The sequence below is a fragment of the Squalius cephalus genome (assembly GCF_949319135.1).
Source record: "Squalius cephalus genome assembly, chromosome: 22".
In the NCBI taxonomy this organism is placed as follows: Eukaryota; Metazoa; Chordata; class Actinopteri; order Cypriniformes; family Leuciscidae; genus Squalius; species Squalius cephalus.
This window is the reverse complement of record NC_137143.1, coordinates 14612090-14630585: the sequence shown is the minus strand read 5'-3', so window position 1 is coordinate 14630585 and position 18496 is coordinate 14612090. Positions and strand designations below refer to the sequence as shown.

Sequence of the window (18496 nt, the reverse complement as noted above, 5' to 3'; positions counted from 1 at the left end):
GATAAAACCTGATTATGCATCCTTGCACAACATTAAAAACCCTCATTTTACAACATCTGCCTTAGATAAAGTGCTTTTTCTTACAGTGGACAGATGAGGTGTAAATACTATTTTTGTATCACAATGTTAAAAGTTATGGGTTTTTTATATTTCCTGAAAACGTGTATATTTTGATTACAGCTATGGACCATCATCATGCAAAAAATATAGTTCAATATAAAATGGTTAAAATCAGGATTACACTGTTTTCAGTCTTTATCTTGTTCCTCATGGCATTCCTAGTTGTACTTTTTGCCTTCAATAAATATTTCTTTACTCCAGCCTGTGTACATGACGTTTATTCGTGTGTCAATAAATAATGGACAGCTATTGTTTCTTTTACGAGGGACTTAATGACAGAAGATAACATAAACATATCACACAAGTACTGCAAGAGCTTGCAGTAAAAGTTAAGTCATAGGCTAATACCCCTTGCGGAAACGCCTCGCCGTTGCATTATGCACAGACTCACGAAATCGGACTTGAGTAGCTAACTACCAACTGGGTCGACGTATTTGCGTAGAGTATGATTCAGGCAACAAACATTCTCACAATAACCACAGTCTCTATCAAAATAGTACATTATTAATTATCTGAACCCTGTGGAAAAGGTGGAAGGACCGTGTTTATGGCCTCACAAAGGAACGTTGTTGTTGTTGATTCCCCTCAGGACACAATTTACCGTAACACTAACGTTACGTGTACTGTGTCGTCACGTCTTCAATCAGGAAGAGGAACTGGACTCAGTCGTTAAAGCGAACTTCATATTTGTGTGTGGATCTTCTCTTGGCTTTAAAAACCACGAACTCGATTACTATGAAACATTTATTACTTCTGCCTCTACTTTTGACTTTGTGGGCTGTTTGTTATGCCGACGACAAGAGCAATGCCACTAAACAACCCGCACTCAAGAACATTTCCAACATCAGCATCAGTACCGATGGGTCTGATAAAAACACCACAAGCAGCAGCAAAATGGGCTTCGATCTGGATGGCGCGATGATTAACCGGGCACTGTATGTTCTTATCGGGATCACAGCCATCGGAGTTCTGTATTTCTTAGTGAGAGCGGTCCGGTAAGTGATCCGGAAATTAGGTTTTGTATTAAAGTTTACACACAATGTAAGTTATACTAATACTAGACAGTATAGTCAGCGATTCGAAATGCAGCGGTGATGGCAAAAATGTTTTTATGGGAAGAAACTTTGCGTTGTGTCATACATAGCCTTTTATTGAGCAGAAGAGCTGCTCAAAAACGAATTAACTTATTTTTTTAACATGATATTGCTAATTTAAAAAGTTTTACTCAAATAAAAAGCATGTTTGAGAAATATTAAGGATGTAGCTATGCTTACGAGAAGATTCCACCCAGACGCATCTTGTTGAAAAGGCTGTTGAAATCTACATGGAGCGAGTCGCCCCCTCATGGCCGCTGCTTTACTTTACAGACCGAAATGTCATAATTATTCCCTGATAAGTCCACTAAAACTGCTAACTGAAGTACAATAGTTATGTGGACCGCTTTTATTTAACCCATAAGAACCCGCAGTGACGACGGTGTCACAAACACTGGTGATTATCTGGAAAGGTATTTTTAAATTATTATCCCTTACTTTCAACCAGTGATGTAGTGGTGCCTGGAGAAGTGGGTATACTCTTAATTTATGCCTCAAATTTTTTTTAAGCGCCCCAGGAAAGGAGGTGCAGTTTTTGTAATTAATACTGGCTTTTAATTATTTATTAATACTAAATAATTATGAATTTTGAGTGACTATTCCTTAGTCCATCCACATATGAAAATTGGACGACTAGGCCGGGGATCACTGCAACACTGTCTTTACTGGGCGCAGGGCCATACGCAGGGTTTTATAAAAACCGAGGTCCCAAAAATTATTTTGCTAGGGGGGTTCGGGGGCATGCCCCCTTGAGAAAATATAGATTTTCCTGATCTCGACATGTGCATTTTAAGGTGTTTTGAAGGCCAAAATAAATGGACAACAGTAGCTTTAAAAGCATGTCAGTGGGCAGTAGCATGAAGTATTTTATCAGATATTTTTAAACATGAGAATCAGTTTAAATGCAATGAATGATCCACACTACAAAATGGAAATGCAGAATGTTTATGCTTATTGTTGACAATACACAATCACATATTTGAAACGGGAATGGCCTTAAATAAGAAATGGTTCAAGGATTATTTTGCATAGATGTTACATTTCAAACAAACGCCAATGCAATCCTTCTGTGTCCAGACCAGAGGCATATGAGCAATTTATACGAGTATCAAAGATCAGTTTCAGCTACTTTTTCTTTCCTAAATTAATCAATGTTTTTGGACTAATATGTTCATTTAATCAATGGTTCAATTGCTCATTCATAAAGACAGTCACTTGTGCCACCTTCTGGCTTAATGATGCAAGTTGCGCAAACACAGACAAGTGGAGTGATACAAACAGTGAAAAGTCTAAGTGCTGATACTGGGGAAATATTCAAATACATTCGAGGTAACGTTATACAAATACATTTATACATTGTATTTATAATAATAATGGCAATATATTTAATATGGTGCTTGTGTTGTTAAATTGAGCTTATAGTTTCCACTGTCTTTGATCAAACTGTTTATTTCTGTCGGTCATTTAAAACTTCGATCGAAAAACAGCTGTTCAGTTTAGCTACTTGTATTATCGTTAACTCAAGCGTGAAGCGTCGCGTTGGGATTCGCGCTCGGCTCGCGCTTCTGTGATATTATCTGATTCAATTATTTTATTGTTATATATTTTCTGCTGCTCATTTCAAAGCATATTTTAACAAATGTAAACATAAAAATAATGTCAAAATTAATTACATTGTTAATGAAATGTATTTTGAAACTATTTTGCATACCTGTAACTAAAACAATATGTTGATATCATATGTTGATCCTATTTTAGGTTATTTTAACTTTTTTGTTGTAAGAATAACATGAATAGATTCAGGAAACAACTTGATGTTCAGAATGCAGTGTTGTAGTCGAGTCACCAACTGTCGAGTCCGAGTCGAGTCTCGAGTCCCCGTGTTCGAGTCCGAGTCCAAGTCCGAGTCACCAATGAAGAGACCGAGTCGAGTCACCATTACCTGAGTTCGAGTCTCGAGTCCCCAGTGTTCGAGTCCGAGTCCAGTCATCAAGGTTGAGTCTGTGTTATATTTCAAGACTGCCTACATTTCTCTACTCTGGCACCTTTAAAGAGCTGATATAATTATAAAAGAGGGTCTACATTAAACAAAAATGACACCACTGTGTTGACAAATATAAATAATAAATAAATAAATACAATATAAATAAATATAAATAAAAACTTTTGATTTCAATAATGTAGGCTATTAGTAGACTAAATGTTAAAATTAACATTAACAATGCTGTAGAAGTGCAGTTTATTAATAGTAGCCTAAATGTTAACTAATGTAGTTAACTAGAGTTTAATAAATGGAACATTATTGTAAAGTGTTACCGATTTGTTATACACCGATTCAGACGTTTCGTGAGTTCGTTGTTGGACAGGACAGTTGTTTTAACCATTTAACCAGTGAATCGTTCAAAGGAGTCATTAGTTCGCGAATCGGACGTGTCATTAATGGACGTGTAGCCTACGGCACGCCTTGTGTGATTATTTCGGCAGTTTACAACAGGACAAGATTTGTGTCAACACAGAAAATATTTCATCACTAGATAGGTCTTTTCGTTTATTGAAATTGTGGCTAATGTCAGCTGAATGTGCGGAACGCTTTTCAGAGAAGGCAAAGGTTTTTTTTGTTTTTTTTTTCAGCACAATTCACACCTCGCGGTAATTCAGGAGAAAAAAAATCTCTGAATGATATACGTGAAACTTCGATCTTCCAACCTTTTACTATCGTGTCAATTGATTTTGATTAATATTAGAGGAGGGAGCACCGCTCGTATTGTTTGAAGACGGTGAGTGCGCACGCGCGCGGCTGGGGCTTTCTCTCTGCTCGTTCTTATATGCAGGAAAAAAAGAGATCCCGTCCGGTCTTGGAGCCCAAAACAGGAAAAGTGTAACATCTTATATCAAATTTTAAAACCTATTTAGTCAGAAACTTCATCCAACGTCATTCATTTGATGAATGCTCATGTCCAATTTTATATACCGGTATCCTCGAGTCCGAGTCCAAGTAGCCTACGAGTCATCAGTCCGCGAGTCCAAGTCAAGTCACGAGTCCTGAGAATAGAGTCTCGAGTCGGACTCGAGTCCAGAGAATAGGGACTCGAGTCCGAGTCCAGGACTCGAGTACTCCATCACTGTCAGAACGTGCTGAAAATTATCCAGGGAGATGACAGTGAGTATAAGGGATGTGACAGTGACTATAGGAAGAAGACATTGATGACCCTAATTACACCCTTAACAAGAAAGACATGAAGGAAGATGAATCAAGTGGGTCTGATTCAGAAATTAGCATCAAGTGATTTAGATTTAGAAGCTGCACAACCAAACAAACTCTGGGAAGCAAAATACAACCAGCCAGGGTAAAAAAATAAAATAAATAAATAAATCTTGGAGAAAGAAACATTTTGAAATCCCTGAGTGCACATTCAAAGGGCCGAGTATCACACCTCCAGACAATCTTCCAACACCCCTGGAGTATTTCAGAAAGTTCATAACAGCAGAAATGAGCTCCTAGACTAGAGGTACAAACTAATTTGTACAATGTGCAAAAATCTGAAACATAGAAGAATGTTAACACCACTGTTAAAGAAATGGAAATACTGATTAGTATCCATCTGCGCATGGGTCTGCACCGGAAATCGTGCATACTGGGAAAATGACACAAGGTGTCCCATGGTGGCTGAAAACATGTCAAGCAACCGTTTTCAGACCCTGCCAGCAAGTCTACACTTCACTGACAACAATGATTCGTCAAATCGGCAAGCAGGGGTTACGTGTTGGAAGATCCTTCCATGGCTTGATATTTTTCGCAAACAATGCCTGGCTATCACCCCGGCTATCTTCCCAGAAAACGTATAATTTTGATATATGTTGTGGAAAAGAAAATAAACAGAAAAATAACTGTTATTAAGCAAAAAACTGAAAAAAAAAATTTTTCAACTGAGAAATAAACGCCCAATGTGACATATATGTAACATTAAAAATGTATCATAAACGCCCAATGTCACATATATGTAACATTACAGATCTTTCACAAGGAGGGGTTGTATTTCAAAAACAACTGCAGAAACATGTTATAAGTGGTCCATTTGGTCTGTTTTATATGCCCCATAATTTTCCTATAAGGAGAAATTGGTCCGGGTTCTTATGGGTTAAAGTTACACTGTGTAACTTTTGGCCCTCTTGCATTTACAAAAAAAAAAAAAAAAAAATGCATGCATTTTGCAGAAGAACAATATTTTGGTTGTGCTTCGGCTCTGCGTAACTGTGAATGAATATGGTTCTTTCTCATAACTAAAAGAGAGAGAGAGAGAGAGAGAGAGATTATCCTACTGTTCATAAAACATTCACTACTAGGCTTAAGAAATATTACTAGTTTAGATGGAAAGGATCTCAAGCTGACTTGCTGAAGACATTACTGCAGCTTTACCCATTAATAGAAGTGGTACTTCCTTGAAAAGAAATCCAGCACAACATTGTTTTATTACGAGATTGGACGCATTCTCTTTTTGTCAGCAGACTCTCCTCTGTTCTGCAGGGTTTTTTTTAACCAAAAAGTTACATTGTGTATATGTGTATATATATATATATATATATATATATATATATATATAGATAGATATGTGTGTGTGTGTTTGAACTGTTCCTTCAAGTGTTTAATGGTTCTTCTTTGTGCTCTCGTTCAAGTCTGAAAAAAAAAGGTGTTCAGAGGAAGAAATACGGGCTCCTTTCAAACTATGACGACACAATGGAGATGGCCCACCTGGAAAGTGATGAGGACGATAACACTGTTTATGAAGCCAAATCTTTGAGAAGGTAGTCAAACACTAGATTATTCTGCCAGATCCCTCAAATATTGACACAAGTATCACTCAGTCTCTGCTCAACTTTAGACTTTGGACTGTGATGTTGGAAATCTATTCCTCAGATATGATCTTGTTTGACCTGCTTTTTAACAGCTTTTCTGCCCTGCTTCTTTTAACAGATGAATCTCTGGGGATGTTTGACACTGCTAGAAAAAGAATGTAATGAAGACAATCCAATTCTCTCCACCAAAATGGTTGTTGAATGATTTTGTCGTCGTTTTCAACAACCATGAGAGGACCTAGTCACGACGCTTGGATGCTTTTGTTCCAAGAATGAAGTGGAAGGTGTGGCTTTAAACTAGATCGCTACATTTTGGACTGATATGACCAAATAGATCTTTTTGGAAATTTCTTGGAAGGTTGTACTTTTTTTCTTTTCTTTTCTTTTTTTTGTGTGGAAAGAAAATTAGCAGATGATCTGCTTTTCTTTCTTTCTGCTATAAAACTGTTTTGTGCCAAAGTTACTTATGCATTTTTTTTTTCCGGTCAATGTGTGTTAATTAATATTGTAAAAAAAAAAAAAAAAAACTAACAGTCCTAAAAGTTGTTTGCTAATTTATGAGACCTTTACATTGTTTGGACTATGTGGATTTTTTGTTTTAGATGTACCATCATATTATGATAGATATTTTGCTTTTTTAAATTTCTTTCTTTCTTTCTTTCCTGCCTGCCTTCCTGCCTTCCTTCCTGCCTTCCTTCCTGCCTTCCTTCCTTCCTTCCTTCCTTCCTGCCTTCCTTCCTTCCTTCCTTCCTTCCTGCCTTCCTGCCTTCCTTCCTTCCTTCCTTCCTTCCTTCCTATACTGGGACTATACTGGCTATTATTTTCAGATGTAAATTCTGAAGTGTCATAAATTCATGGATATCATATGTATGAATATGCCAAATACCAGCATATGTAAGAGATGCACTTTAATTTTTAGGGTTTAGAAACTAAAACAGCCAGTCATGATATGTTATGCCATGACAACACCCTGACCGTCTTTGTACCATTACAAGGATGGTTTGATAAATAAAATGAGTTGTATTTTTAAAGACTAAACATTTTGGGTCCAAACGTAGATGTGTTTCGTGCTCAGCTCTGCGTTCGAAGTCATTGGGCGTGTTAATTAAGGTTGACTTGTGGAAGTTACATGCTTTTTTTTCAGTGGGTGTGGTTTTGCAATTAAGTAAAGATGTCAAAACAGCAAGCCATCTTGAGGTATATGGATCGAACCACAGCATTCACAAATTATCAACTTGACATTTCAAGAGGTGTAAATGTCATTAATGACATGGTTATAAATGTACTGACTTGTCAATTCTGTCCAATACTGTCAAATTTAAATGCATGAAATATTACTCTATCAACGTTTAATGTACATAATTCCAAATGATTCCTGAAGCGTGCCTTGCATTCATCGCCTTTTTGTAAGTGCATTTGATTGGATGTGGTTTGGGCTTTTTTGTAATTAAATTCTATTCTATATTTTCTCCTATTTCTCTATTCTCTGTTTTTATCAGTCCGAAGTTATTGATTTACTTTGAAAAAACATTTATGTTTTAAATTTTCATTAAATCATTATGTAGAACTGATGCAGTGTGCAGCAGTTTAAAGAGGTCATGACATGAGAAATCATTTGACATACATGAGGTCTTTGTACTATAAATACATCCTGTAAGTTAAATAGCTTAAAAACATCTTCAGGTCACCTTTTTTATATAGCGCTTTATACAATACAGATTGTTTTAAAGCAGCTTTAAAGTGATAACAGGAAAGTGATTCAATGATGCAAACGAAGGAACAGCAAAAGAAAACGGTGTCATTGTTCAGCTGAAGTCAGATCAGTATTGATTCAGTTATGTTGTGAAGATCATCAATTATTAAATTAGTTTATTTTATCTATAAGGCAGTTCTGCAGAAAACAGTGATGTCATCGTCCAGGTCAGTTCTTATCTAATAGTGTCAGTGCAGTCAAATCATTAATATTGTTGAATGTTCGTCATTATAGACAAAGCATTTATTTTACCAAGCTCCAAAAATGGTTCATTTTGCATATTTGTGGATCTGATTCATCGCCACACTGTTGCAGACTGGAGTTTTTGAGATGTAGGTTCGCTGTCTTGTGATTCAGGATCAGACTCTGGCTCAAACATGTATGGCTGAATTTCACTGGTTGTCATTTTTCAACTTTAGTCACGCATATAATAGCAAGGATGTTCAAAATTATTTGAATATGCAAAACTGTTACTAAATCATTAGCAGTGGGCATTTACTTCCAAGTCTTGAATGCGGCATGCCTATCAAAACAAGAACAGAATAGAAAAAAACAGGATAGAAAATTACTTCTAAGATGTTATTTTATGAACCTTAAAAAAATATAACATTTAATTTTCAGGTTTCATTTTAATGGCGTCCCAGAGGATTATATGTTTGTTCGGAGCATTTCAGTGCTGATTTGTAAACGAGGCACGATATAATGTAGAGTTCGAAAAGAGACTCGTAGAAAGACGAATCAGCCAACTGACAGCGCAAACCGTAAGTAAACAATTTGATAATGCTTCATTTATGTTTTCAAAGCACTTTCTCGCCTGTGATTTCGAGGGGGGCTTTGATACTTTTTCCTATGCAATAGCAAATCATACCAGTGGTTACTGACACAAGCCTTAAAGGAGGCTGCTTCTGAAAACCTAGGCAGTTGACTTGTGGCCTCGCTGCCCTGTCAGGCAACGACTTAGCAGGCAGCACTTACACGTGTCGTGAAGATACCTCACAAAACTGATTTCAGACTGACTTCTGAGGTAGCATAACGATTTAATGATCGATAACAAAATAGAGAGTGCTTTGGTGACAACTTACTGAATATTTAATTATTACAATAACTTCTCACTAGAAATGCCATCAAAAGTGGGAAAAGTTGGTCAAAATGTACACTTTACACAAACTGACCACCAACCTCGACCACCAACCTCAAATTTCAGATGCCATCTTTATTTTTTTAGCTCAACAGTCAGGGAATGGAACACACAGGATTGTGGGATATCAAAGGCAGCGAAGGATCCATCTATGCTGCCTTCAAAAATCACTCAGATGAAGGTATCTCAGGAGACAGGATGTGGCTCGAACATTGAATTCGGACGTGCCTTGTTACCTTCCTACCTCCGTATCCTGGTTATCGGACACAGTCAGAGTAAGAATGAGGGTTGAAAATAACCTTTTTTCCACGTTTGTGTGTGTGTGTGTGTGTGTGTGTGTGTGTGTGTGTGTGTGTGTAAAATAGGAACATTAAAATAATAATTTTATATTCATGTCATGACACCTTTAATATGTGTAGCCTATATCTTATGTCATTGTCATTTAGCATAAAAAGTAGTTTTAAACATGTCAAATGCTTCTAGAATAAAATATTTAAATGATTCTCTTTTTTGTAATCACCAACAATTGTAATTTGCACTAAACATGTATAAATTAATACAAATCAACATTTGGTGTCCAACTAATATAGCCTCTGTTGAGTGTTAGTATAAATATGGTAAATATAATTTATATGAACAGTATAATATATATATATATTTAACATATACATTTAAATAAAATCATAACATTTTCCTTGTGAAAGGGGACTTCCTTTTCATTACTTATAGTCATTTCTTTAACCTGGTATTTTCAGTCACTAGATGGCGCCATCTGTCTATCTAATAGCAGTGCACACTGTGTACACTGTGTATATGGGTTTCCATATTTTATGGGGACTTTTCATGGACATAATGATTTTATATTGTTCAAACTGTATACTCTATGCATTGACCTAAACCCTACCGCTAAACAACCATCACAGAAAACATTCTGCATTTTTACATAAAAAATAAAAATAAAAAACATAATTTACTATGATTTATAAGCTGTTTTCCTTATGTGGACCAAAAACAAAAAACAAATCCCCACAAGGTCATAAATTACTGGTATTACTATCCTTGTAGGGACATTTGGCCCCCATAACATACAGGACCACTTACACACACACGCACTTTCAGCTGTTGCCCAGTTGAGTTTGGCTTCGTCCCTGTCTTATGAAACCATTAAACCTGCTAAATAACATAGAGAATTAAGATTATAAACATAATTATGCTGAAACAACAGAAAAGGGTTCATATTCTCCTAATTCAGCTGCAAATGACCATGAACAATTAGCACAGAAATAGCGCTCTTCAAGCAGGGTCAAAAGGGGTCGAAACACACATAATCATATTACATTAACATGAGTTTGATGTCATTTTCTGCTTACATCTACACGGCTTAATGAGCAACAGTCTTGCGTATTTCAGAATCTCAATGAAGTATTGAGTTTGAATAGAAACTCCAATTCTTTACCGCATGTCTAAAAGCTACAAAAAACGTATTTGATTCTCAGAATGATTCAATGTCTATTATCAAACTCTGAATGCAACTAAAACTAATTTCATAGAATATCACTTGCATAATTTCATCGACATTCACCTTTTCAGTTCTATGCTTTTTTTTTTTTTTTTGAAGTAGCCTACATTGGAGTACCATTTATACCATAGTACATGAATATGGCACCATGAATGTGGTACCATGGTATACTATCGATACTATCATTGTACTGGTACTGCACAATACTTTTTTGCTAATGTGTTATAACATTTCAATTTAAACAATATTGAAAAAATACAGCCTAAATGTAACAATGTTTACACATATTTGTAACAATGTATTATTATTTAAATCCAAACAAAGTCTTGCAGCTATCTATTTGCTTGTGTAGTAATAAAGGTTGACAAAGCTCACTTTTAGCAGATACGCATTTAAAATTTACTGTCTGTCTATTGTGGGAAAATGGAGCAAAAATATTGATGACTCATCCTGCACTGCAGGGATTTTTGTCCAACCAAATTGTTTCTAGAATGAGAATGTCCCGTCCCCCAATGGCACAAACATATACGAATATTCGAATGTCAAATTTTCAAATCGAATACCAAACCACTGAACGATTATTCGAATATTCGGGTCCAGCCCTACATGTAATGTTGCTGTTTGAGCATAAACAACAACTGCAAAGTTACACTGCTCAAAGTTCAAAAGCAAAGGGAGATGTTTTCTTTTAAAGAAATTTAAAGGACTACAACAAACGGCTGATAGGGACTAAAATGAGCTTCTTCTCGGGTTTGTGACATCACGGACCCTAGAATTTACGGAATCTCCCGGAAACACGATTTCTAGATTATCATGACAGAATATGCTAATCAGTGACTAGAAAGAAGGTAGTTAACTCCACATCTGCTAAATATATTCACCAATCAGAAATGTCCTGTTGCATTCTACATGTTGTCACTTCTTCTTGAGTCTCTCCATCTTTGTCCAAGTCTGGTTTGAACATAAAAGGCTTTTCAGTGCGTGTCTGTGAGGTAATTGAAGATGCTAACACACAAGCTCTTGAAGCTCCGCCCTCTGTGCAGATTATTTGAATTTAGAGGGACACACACTCAAAAACGTTTTTGCTCACCCTCAAAAAGTGACAATTTTACCATGCTATAAAAAATATCTGTGGGGTATTTTGAGCTTCACATACACACTCTGGACATCAGCGACTTATTTTACATTTTGTGAAAAGGGCATTATAGGACCCATTTAAAGAGATTAACCATTTTATATATCCTGTCTTATATATCCATAACTTCTCGTTTCAGGAAAATTGTCAACACATCAAAATAAAAAATCAAATTAAAGTGTAATTTCACTGATTTTGGGGATCAACCGGCTTTGTTACAATGTTGGTAATATATGTAAATTAATTATTATAATTATTAATTATTATACTTCCACGTATTTGTATCCACGCCCACGGTTGGGTTGAAATCGAAAGAGGGTTATTAACGTCAATTTATTAATTTATTAGGTTATTACTCCTTCACTGGAAACTGAAAGTAACTCACTCCTGCTAAACATTTACTCTTTGAGTTTGCACACAGGAACAATACAAGTCGACACCATTAGAACTAAAAAATTTGATAAGAAGTATTTCAAACCAAAGCAAGGAGGTATTTGACTGGTTAAGCTTATAAATTGCAGACTGGTGGGAGTGGCCTTTGATGCAACATTCCCAGTGCATTATGGGTGTTGAAGTTTTCAAAAAGACAATGGGCTTTTTTCTCGGTTTTCTCTGGTCAGGTAGCACTGATTTTAATTTTTATCCCACCTTTCTACTGCATAGGCAGACAAGTTTTATACAAAGCCCATTTTGCCAGTGGTAAAGTACCCCTTTAAGAGTTTTTTTTGGGCCTGTAATATATACAATATAAAACATTTAGGATTTTTTTTTTTGGTCTGTCGTGAAAAGTTTTTTCAAGCTTTGTGCCACAAAAGATTTTTCCTGCTGGAACATTTAATTGTCCTGTGATGGGATTCTCTTTTCATGATTCCAGTTGACTCTAAAAAGAAACCAATTTACCGACCTCCTGAAAATGTGGAGAGACAAGCCAACATGGAGAACAAATGACAAATGCTATTGATCACCACAGCAGGAATTTGGAAAATTGCAACAACAGAAAAAAGGAAGAAATGCTGGAAACATAGTGGCTAAGCTCTGTATAGAATTCCAATTTTAAGAAGCATGCTAGAAGAGAGATTAATTCAGTCAAAAAAAAAAAAAAAAAAAAAGAGAAAATCCAACTTAGTGAAAAGCTACGCTCGGACTGTTTGAAAGGCAGAAGAGCAGTGGTGTGTTGTTGATGATCATCCCAGCTTGATTCAGCACTCCATCTGCGCTCTCAGCCGTGAAAAGCAGCTCCCGCTAGATACCTTTTAGATGCTGCTCGGCAGATAAAAAATTACCTTTTGTGCCTCTTTGTCTGAAATCCGGTGGCTGGTGTGGAGATTTTCCTGGTTCCCCACTGAGTCACTCTGGCTCTCCTCGGCCATTTGTCCATTGTCTGCACAGCAAGCATTAAATATTCCCCCTGGAAGTTTCACACAATTTTCAGCTGAAGCTGTAGCTTTGCCATTGTGTTCTTCTGCTGACTGACATCAGTTAAAGAGCCCAGCGGCATCTGTCATTCTCACCTGTGGGTCAGAGAGATGCTGAGAATGTTTCTGCTGGTGGGGTTGTGGTGTGTTCATGGTGATTCTGTCTATGGTCACTCTCCCATTGACCAAAGAGGCCCGACCCAGGAAGTTCAAAAGTGCGGAATGAAACTTCTTCTCTTGTCCTTTTTCAAGTTTGGGACAGCTTCTGCTTGTATGTATAATAAATACCGTCAATTCCACATATGACACTTTCAATTTCAATCTCTTTATTGTCTTGACAAAAAATTGAGGAAAAGCTCTCAATAAGGAAAATTTGTATTTTTGTCCCACTGTCCCAAAAATATATGACGATTGAAATAATGTTATTTTTAATTAATATTGAAGGAGTCACATATTTTGTGCAAAATTGAATGATAAAAGAAGTTTGTTTTGATCATAGCCTAAAAAGACTGGCAGCTAGAGAAGCTGCTGGGATATAATGGTTTAGAAAAGAGCGGTCTATGGCAAAATATGCCATCATAGTGATACGGTGAAAAATGTGCATACTTTTAAAGAAAATTTTTTTTATTTGATATCGTCAACTCAGTACATACAAAAAAAATTGATATAAAAATATATGTATTTTTATAAAAGATGATTACATATCCCCCGCCACCTCAACACCAGCTGGCCCAACCCGTTCTCACGGCAAGTCGTACGTATTTTACGAGGTGGCTAATTCGTACGAATTCATACGACCTCACTTGTATGATTTTTGCTAAATCGTACATATTTTACGAGTTGCCCAATTCGTATGAATTCGTACAAATGACCTACCCCTGACCCCGCCCCTAAACCTACCCATGACTGGGGTTTAGACAAATTGTACGAATTCGTACGAATTAGCCACCTTGTACTCACTCGTACGAATTTGTATGAATTGGTCCTGAGATAGCATTGGCTGGCCTGGCGCTGCTGTTCTCAGACTAAATTCTTATTTAAATTTGAATATATCCTGCTCACTTTATGACTTAAAATAGTCTAGAACATCTTTACTGTTAACCTGGTAAACACAGTCGGTTATGGCTTAAGTGAAGGTTTTAACATTTGATTACTTTATTCAATTTCTGTACCTGAATAGTACAGTTATACCTACCTGAAAAGCACTGTTTATTTCATGTGTATCTTTATTCTGTTGTATTTATGTATTCATGTTGGCCTGTTGAATGTTAAATTGATCCAATCCATGTTCAATGAAAATTCTAATAAAATTTAATAAATCAAATGAATAGAGCTGATAAAAGTCATTCATGTATTTACTTCTGCTCTTTCATTTCATTGGAAATGGAAGGTTATGTGCATTGCATTGTGGTATACAGTATTTTGTGTAATATGCACTCCTGTATATTACACATTTTGACAAATGTAATGGGTTGTGTGGTATTATACAGAAAATCTACTGTGCATATACATACTACAAATACAACCCAATCCAGGCCACTTATTCTAATGCTAAAACCCCGCCTGAACAAGTGTTTCACCCTATACATTTTTTGTACATGAATGTTTTCCTCCCAATTTTCACTTACTATATTAGTCAAAATCATTATTTATATGCAGGAATAATAAGAATAGTATGCTTCTATGCTATTTCAAAAACCAGTCCTGGATTTAGGAAACATTTTCCCCCCAGAGCGCTTAGATAATTGATAAATTGACCTTTTAATAATTGCATCTGATTGTTGGATTGCAGCTCCACCAGTTTATTGGAAACTTTAGAATTTAATGGAAAGGAAATCATGACACTGTTCTCTATCGTATAGGTTCAAGCTGTTGAGCTCTGTGTTCCCAAGGGTGTATTTTACACTGCAGTAAATCTGATAGAAATGAGATGGAAAGATGGACCAGTATCTTTCCTTAGTTATCTACCATGCTTTGTTCCATCTCTTTTATTTTTTTGCTCTTCCTCCTCTTCACAGACCCTCACGGTGATGTCCCAGTGAACAAAGCTGGATTGTGGGCAGGCGTGGGCATTGGCGGCTCGGTCACACATGCTAGTCAAGCACCCCGCCTGAGCAAGCGTTCCGCCCGAGTCATTTTTGGACAGGAATTTTTTTCTCTCAAATTTCATTTGCATAATCCTTCACTAAACACCCCCAACACACACACACATTCTCTCTTTCACTCTTCACTCACATCTATTGGACCATGTTCACTATAAGGTTGACAGACACTTCTGAGGAAGTAGAGATTCAAACACACTCAACAGTACAATTCAAGCAGCTGATTGAAGATTTGCTTTTATTCTGCGGCTCTATTTATCTGCTGCTTTTTCTCATGGATTCCAGAACAAAAGCTATGCAGAATCATGTATTCGCACAGGTTAGACAGTAGGAAACTGGTGGACTGTAAAGTTTGTGACCTTTCTCTTTTTCACAATCAAGTGGGATGATTTTATAATAATTTTTATATTATAATATATTATTGTCATGAACTGCACCGAGACACGAAGGTTGAGGATCCAAATGCAGTTTTATTGAAGGCCAATCCAAAAACGTAATCCAAAGACAGGCAATAGGTCAAAACAGGGTAAACCATCCAAACAGTAACAGGGTCAAAGGGGCACATGCGAAAACAGAGAAATCCAAGATTAACAGGCAGAAAATAAAAAAAACAAGATACCAGAAACCAGGAGATAATATGATTTTTAAGAGCATTAGTATATAAGTTCTGTCTTTAGTTGTGTCCCAAATGACATACTATACACTATGCAAAATATTTTGTAAATAAAACATAGATTATTGGAGTATGTTTTACAAGAAAACACTTTCAGTCTTTCTACTTAAAAACTTTTACTTAATATTTCTGTGTAATTATTTGTGAAATTTAGTGAATATATAGTGAAAATTGTTTCCTTTCCAAGTAAATCTTACACCAATTATAATTATTATTTTTTCAGTGCACTGTGTAATGTAGTGTATGCATTTTAGAAGGTTATTTTGTGATCAAGCATCAGAGCCTAATAGTTGCTACGTAAAGAAAGCTGTGACAGTGCTCATTTGGAACAAAAAATTATTTGGTACTCTAAAAATTTTATTTTAGACGTTAAAATGAACAAAAGAGCCCAAACTATTTTATTCAACTTCTATTTATTTTCAGATATAGCCAAATTATCACACTCAAATAAAAACTTGAATGTTTGTATACAACTCTAGTTTCATAAACACTCGTCTTCATGACAAATTTATTCAAACATACATATACAATTAATAGGGATGGGATGATACACCTGTTTCACGATTCAATACCATCACAATACTTGGGTGTCGATATACGATTGTGATTTTTAAGAATTGCGATTCTACAAGTATTGTGAATTGATATTGCAATTCATTGCTTTTTTAACTCTAGACCATGGGTAAAAGTTGAATGATACATTTATACACGATGGGGCAGATTGTGTATCCGTAGATGCCTCTCCGTCCACCATTTTTCTCTTTCTCGTTTCCACTAGTAAGAGATATGACATCATGTAATTCTCACAGATACAACCCTCTCTGCTGAAATAAAAGAGGTAACTTTCACTGTAAACCCTAACGCTCAAAATAATTAATTGGTTTGAGTAGGACAAACTTAAATAGAATAATATAGAATAAAAAAACTAATTAGTTCAGTCAAATGAACTTTTATGAGTATTTAGCACTTTCTTTTTCTTTCAAGTTCACATACTGTAACTGATATATTTTAAGTAAACTGATTGTTTCATTGTTTTGAGTTTTATGAAATTATTTCCTTTAATTTAGACGAACTTAAGTTCAACTGAAACTGGGCTGGGATTTCTATTTCCCAGCATGCTTTGCCCATGGCACTCGAAAGGGAGATTAAATGCTGAAATTAAGTGTAATATGTTTTTTGTTTTTTGTTTTTGTGCAATATTAATGGGAGATTTAGTAGTGATTCATATTTTGTTATGCTAATTTAGCAGATTTTTTGTTACTGTTGATTTCAGGAGAATTACCATTATGATGACAATTGGTGCATGCGGCTTGGTTTGAGAGCAAGTATGTCAATGCTTTATATTGCTGCATTCATATAGCAAGTGCTAAACCAAGCTATTGTTAGCATGTTAGCATGTATTGAACTAGTTTGTTATAACCAGCTAAGTTTATAATTACAAAAATGTTCACACTGAGGTTACATGAAAATTTTAAGTTAAATGTGTGGATTAATATACTCAAACATTTCACGTTAAGAACAAGTAAAATGTATGAGTACAAACAGGGACGTCACTAGGATTGGAAGACAGGGGGGGCTTAGCCCCCAGGGTATTTATAACTTGCGTTTATAGAAAATCTTTCAGTGAATTTGTGTAAAAAACAGCCATGTACTGTATATGTTTAGCTGTATTTGTCTCTTCAACCCCGTTACCATCTTCAACCCTGTTACCCTAGTCTCAACCCCGTCACACATACTTTTTTATTAATTATTTTTTTAAGTTTATGAATATGTAATTTAATGTTTGTTGAACTTAGTCAGAAATGTTCAGAGCAATCATAAGAATACAATTTCTGGTAAGCTACGCTTTTTTATTATTTCAATTCAATTATTGTATTTAGATTTAATACTGACTCATTTGGATAAATATTAGGTAGGCTACACAAGGTAGGCGTTAATTTTTCTCAAGAAAATAACAACTCACCTAATGCGGTAAACATACAGAGAGCCCTATCAGCTGGCAGTATTATTTAAGGTTAAAAATAACTCAGATTAAATATAATGCGTTTTTTTTTATAATAACAACTTTATTTAATGATATAATTAAAAATATAATAAATATGTAATATAGAACACATATTTAGCAAAATACTCTCTATAGCTCTTTTTTTCTTGCCAACTACGTGCTGTAGCCTATTATGGTCATTAAATGGTTTTCCTGAGGTAAATGTGACATAATTGTTCTCCAGCTATGTTATTGACCTCTTCACGCTGATAAAACACTGATTGATCGATATTTTGTATGAGGAATACATTTCGGTAAGTTGTAGCCTACTACTGTATATTTCAACAGTGTTCATGTTTTTTTTACTATTAGCTAGTAGAGATGATCGGTTCACGTGCGCTGTCACGTAACACGTGATCCTATAGATCTGTCACGTAACATTTACAAACGCCAAAACGGTATTTATTGTTTGAATTTCGTAATAAAATTGACAGAATCTGAGAGTTGAGATTCTTTTATATCATAAAGTAACCTGCTCTGTCTAGTCTGTTGGTCTCCGTGTCCTCTTTGCTTCACGATTTTTCTGTGCGTGAGAAAATAGATGTGTGGCGTGAGAGCGTGTGAAAAGTGTCAATTGCGTGTGTCTCGGTGAATGCGTGAGAGTTGGCAGCTCTGCCACGGCCACCACTGTATAAACTCTGGCCACCCC

The 18496-nt window shown here is 35.8% G+C and overlaps 1 protein-coding gene across 1 annotated transcript; it reads left to right on the top strand.

The window, feature by feature from the left end:
- Window positions 1-82: 82 nt before the first annotated feature.
- Window positions 83-7541, top strand: fam174c (family with sequence similarity 174 member C). Its single transcript, XM_079856687.1, has 3 exons — window positions 83-1115; window positions 5889-6017; window positions 6187-7541. The coding sequence occupies exons 1-3, from the start codon at window positions 856-858 to the stop codon at window positions 6188-6190; spliced, it is 393 nt and encodes a 130-aa protein (XP_079712813.1). The 5' UTR covers window positions 83-855; the 3' UTR covers window positions 6191-7541.
- Window positions 7542-18496: the final 10955 nt, after the last annotated feature.

What these genes read in the sequence shown, in the direction of transcription:
- fam174c (XM_079856687.1), top strand. Translation starts at nt 856, where the DNA reads ATGAAACATTTATTACTTCTGCCTCTACTTTTGACTTTGTGGGCTGTT. An exon ending in TTCTTAGTGAGAGCGGTCCG is followed by an intron (nt 1,116 to 5,888) that starts GTAAGTGATCCG and finishes CTCTCGTTCAAG; the next exon opens with TCTGAAAAAAAAAGGTGTTC.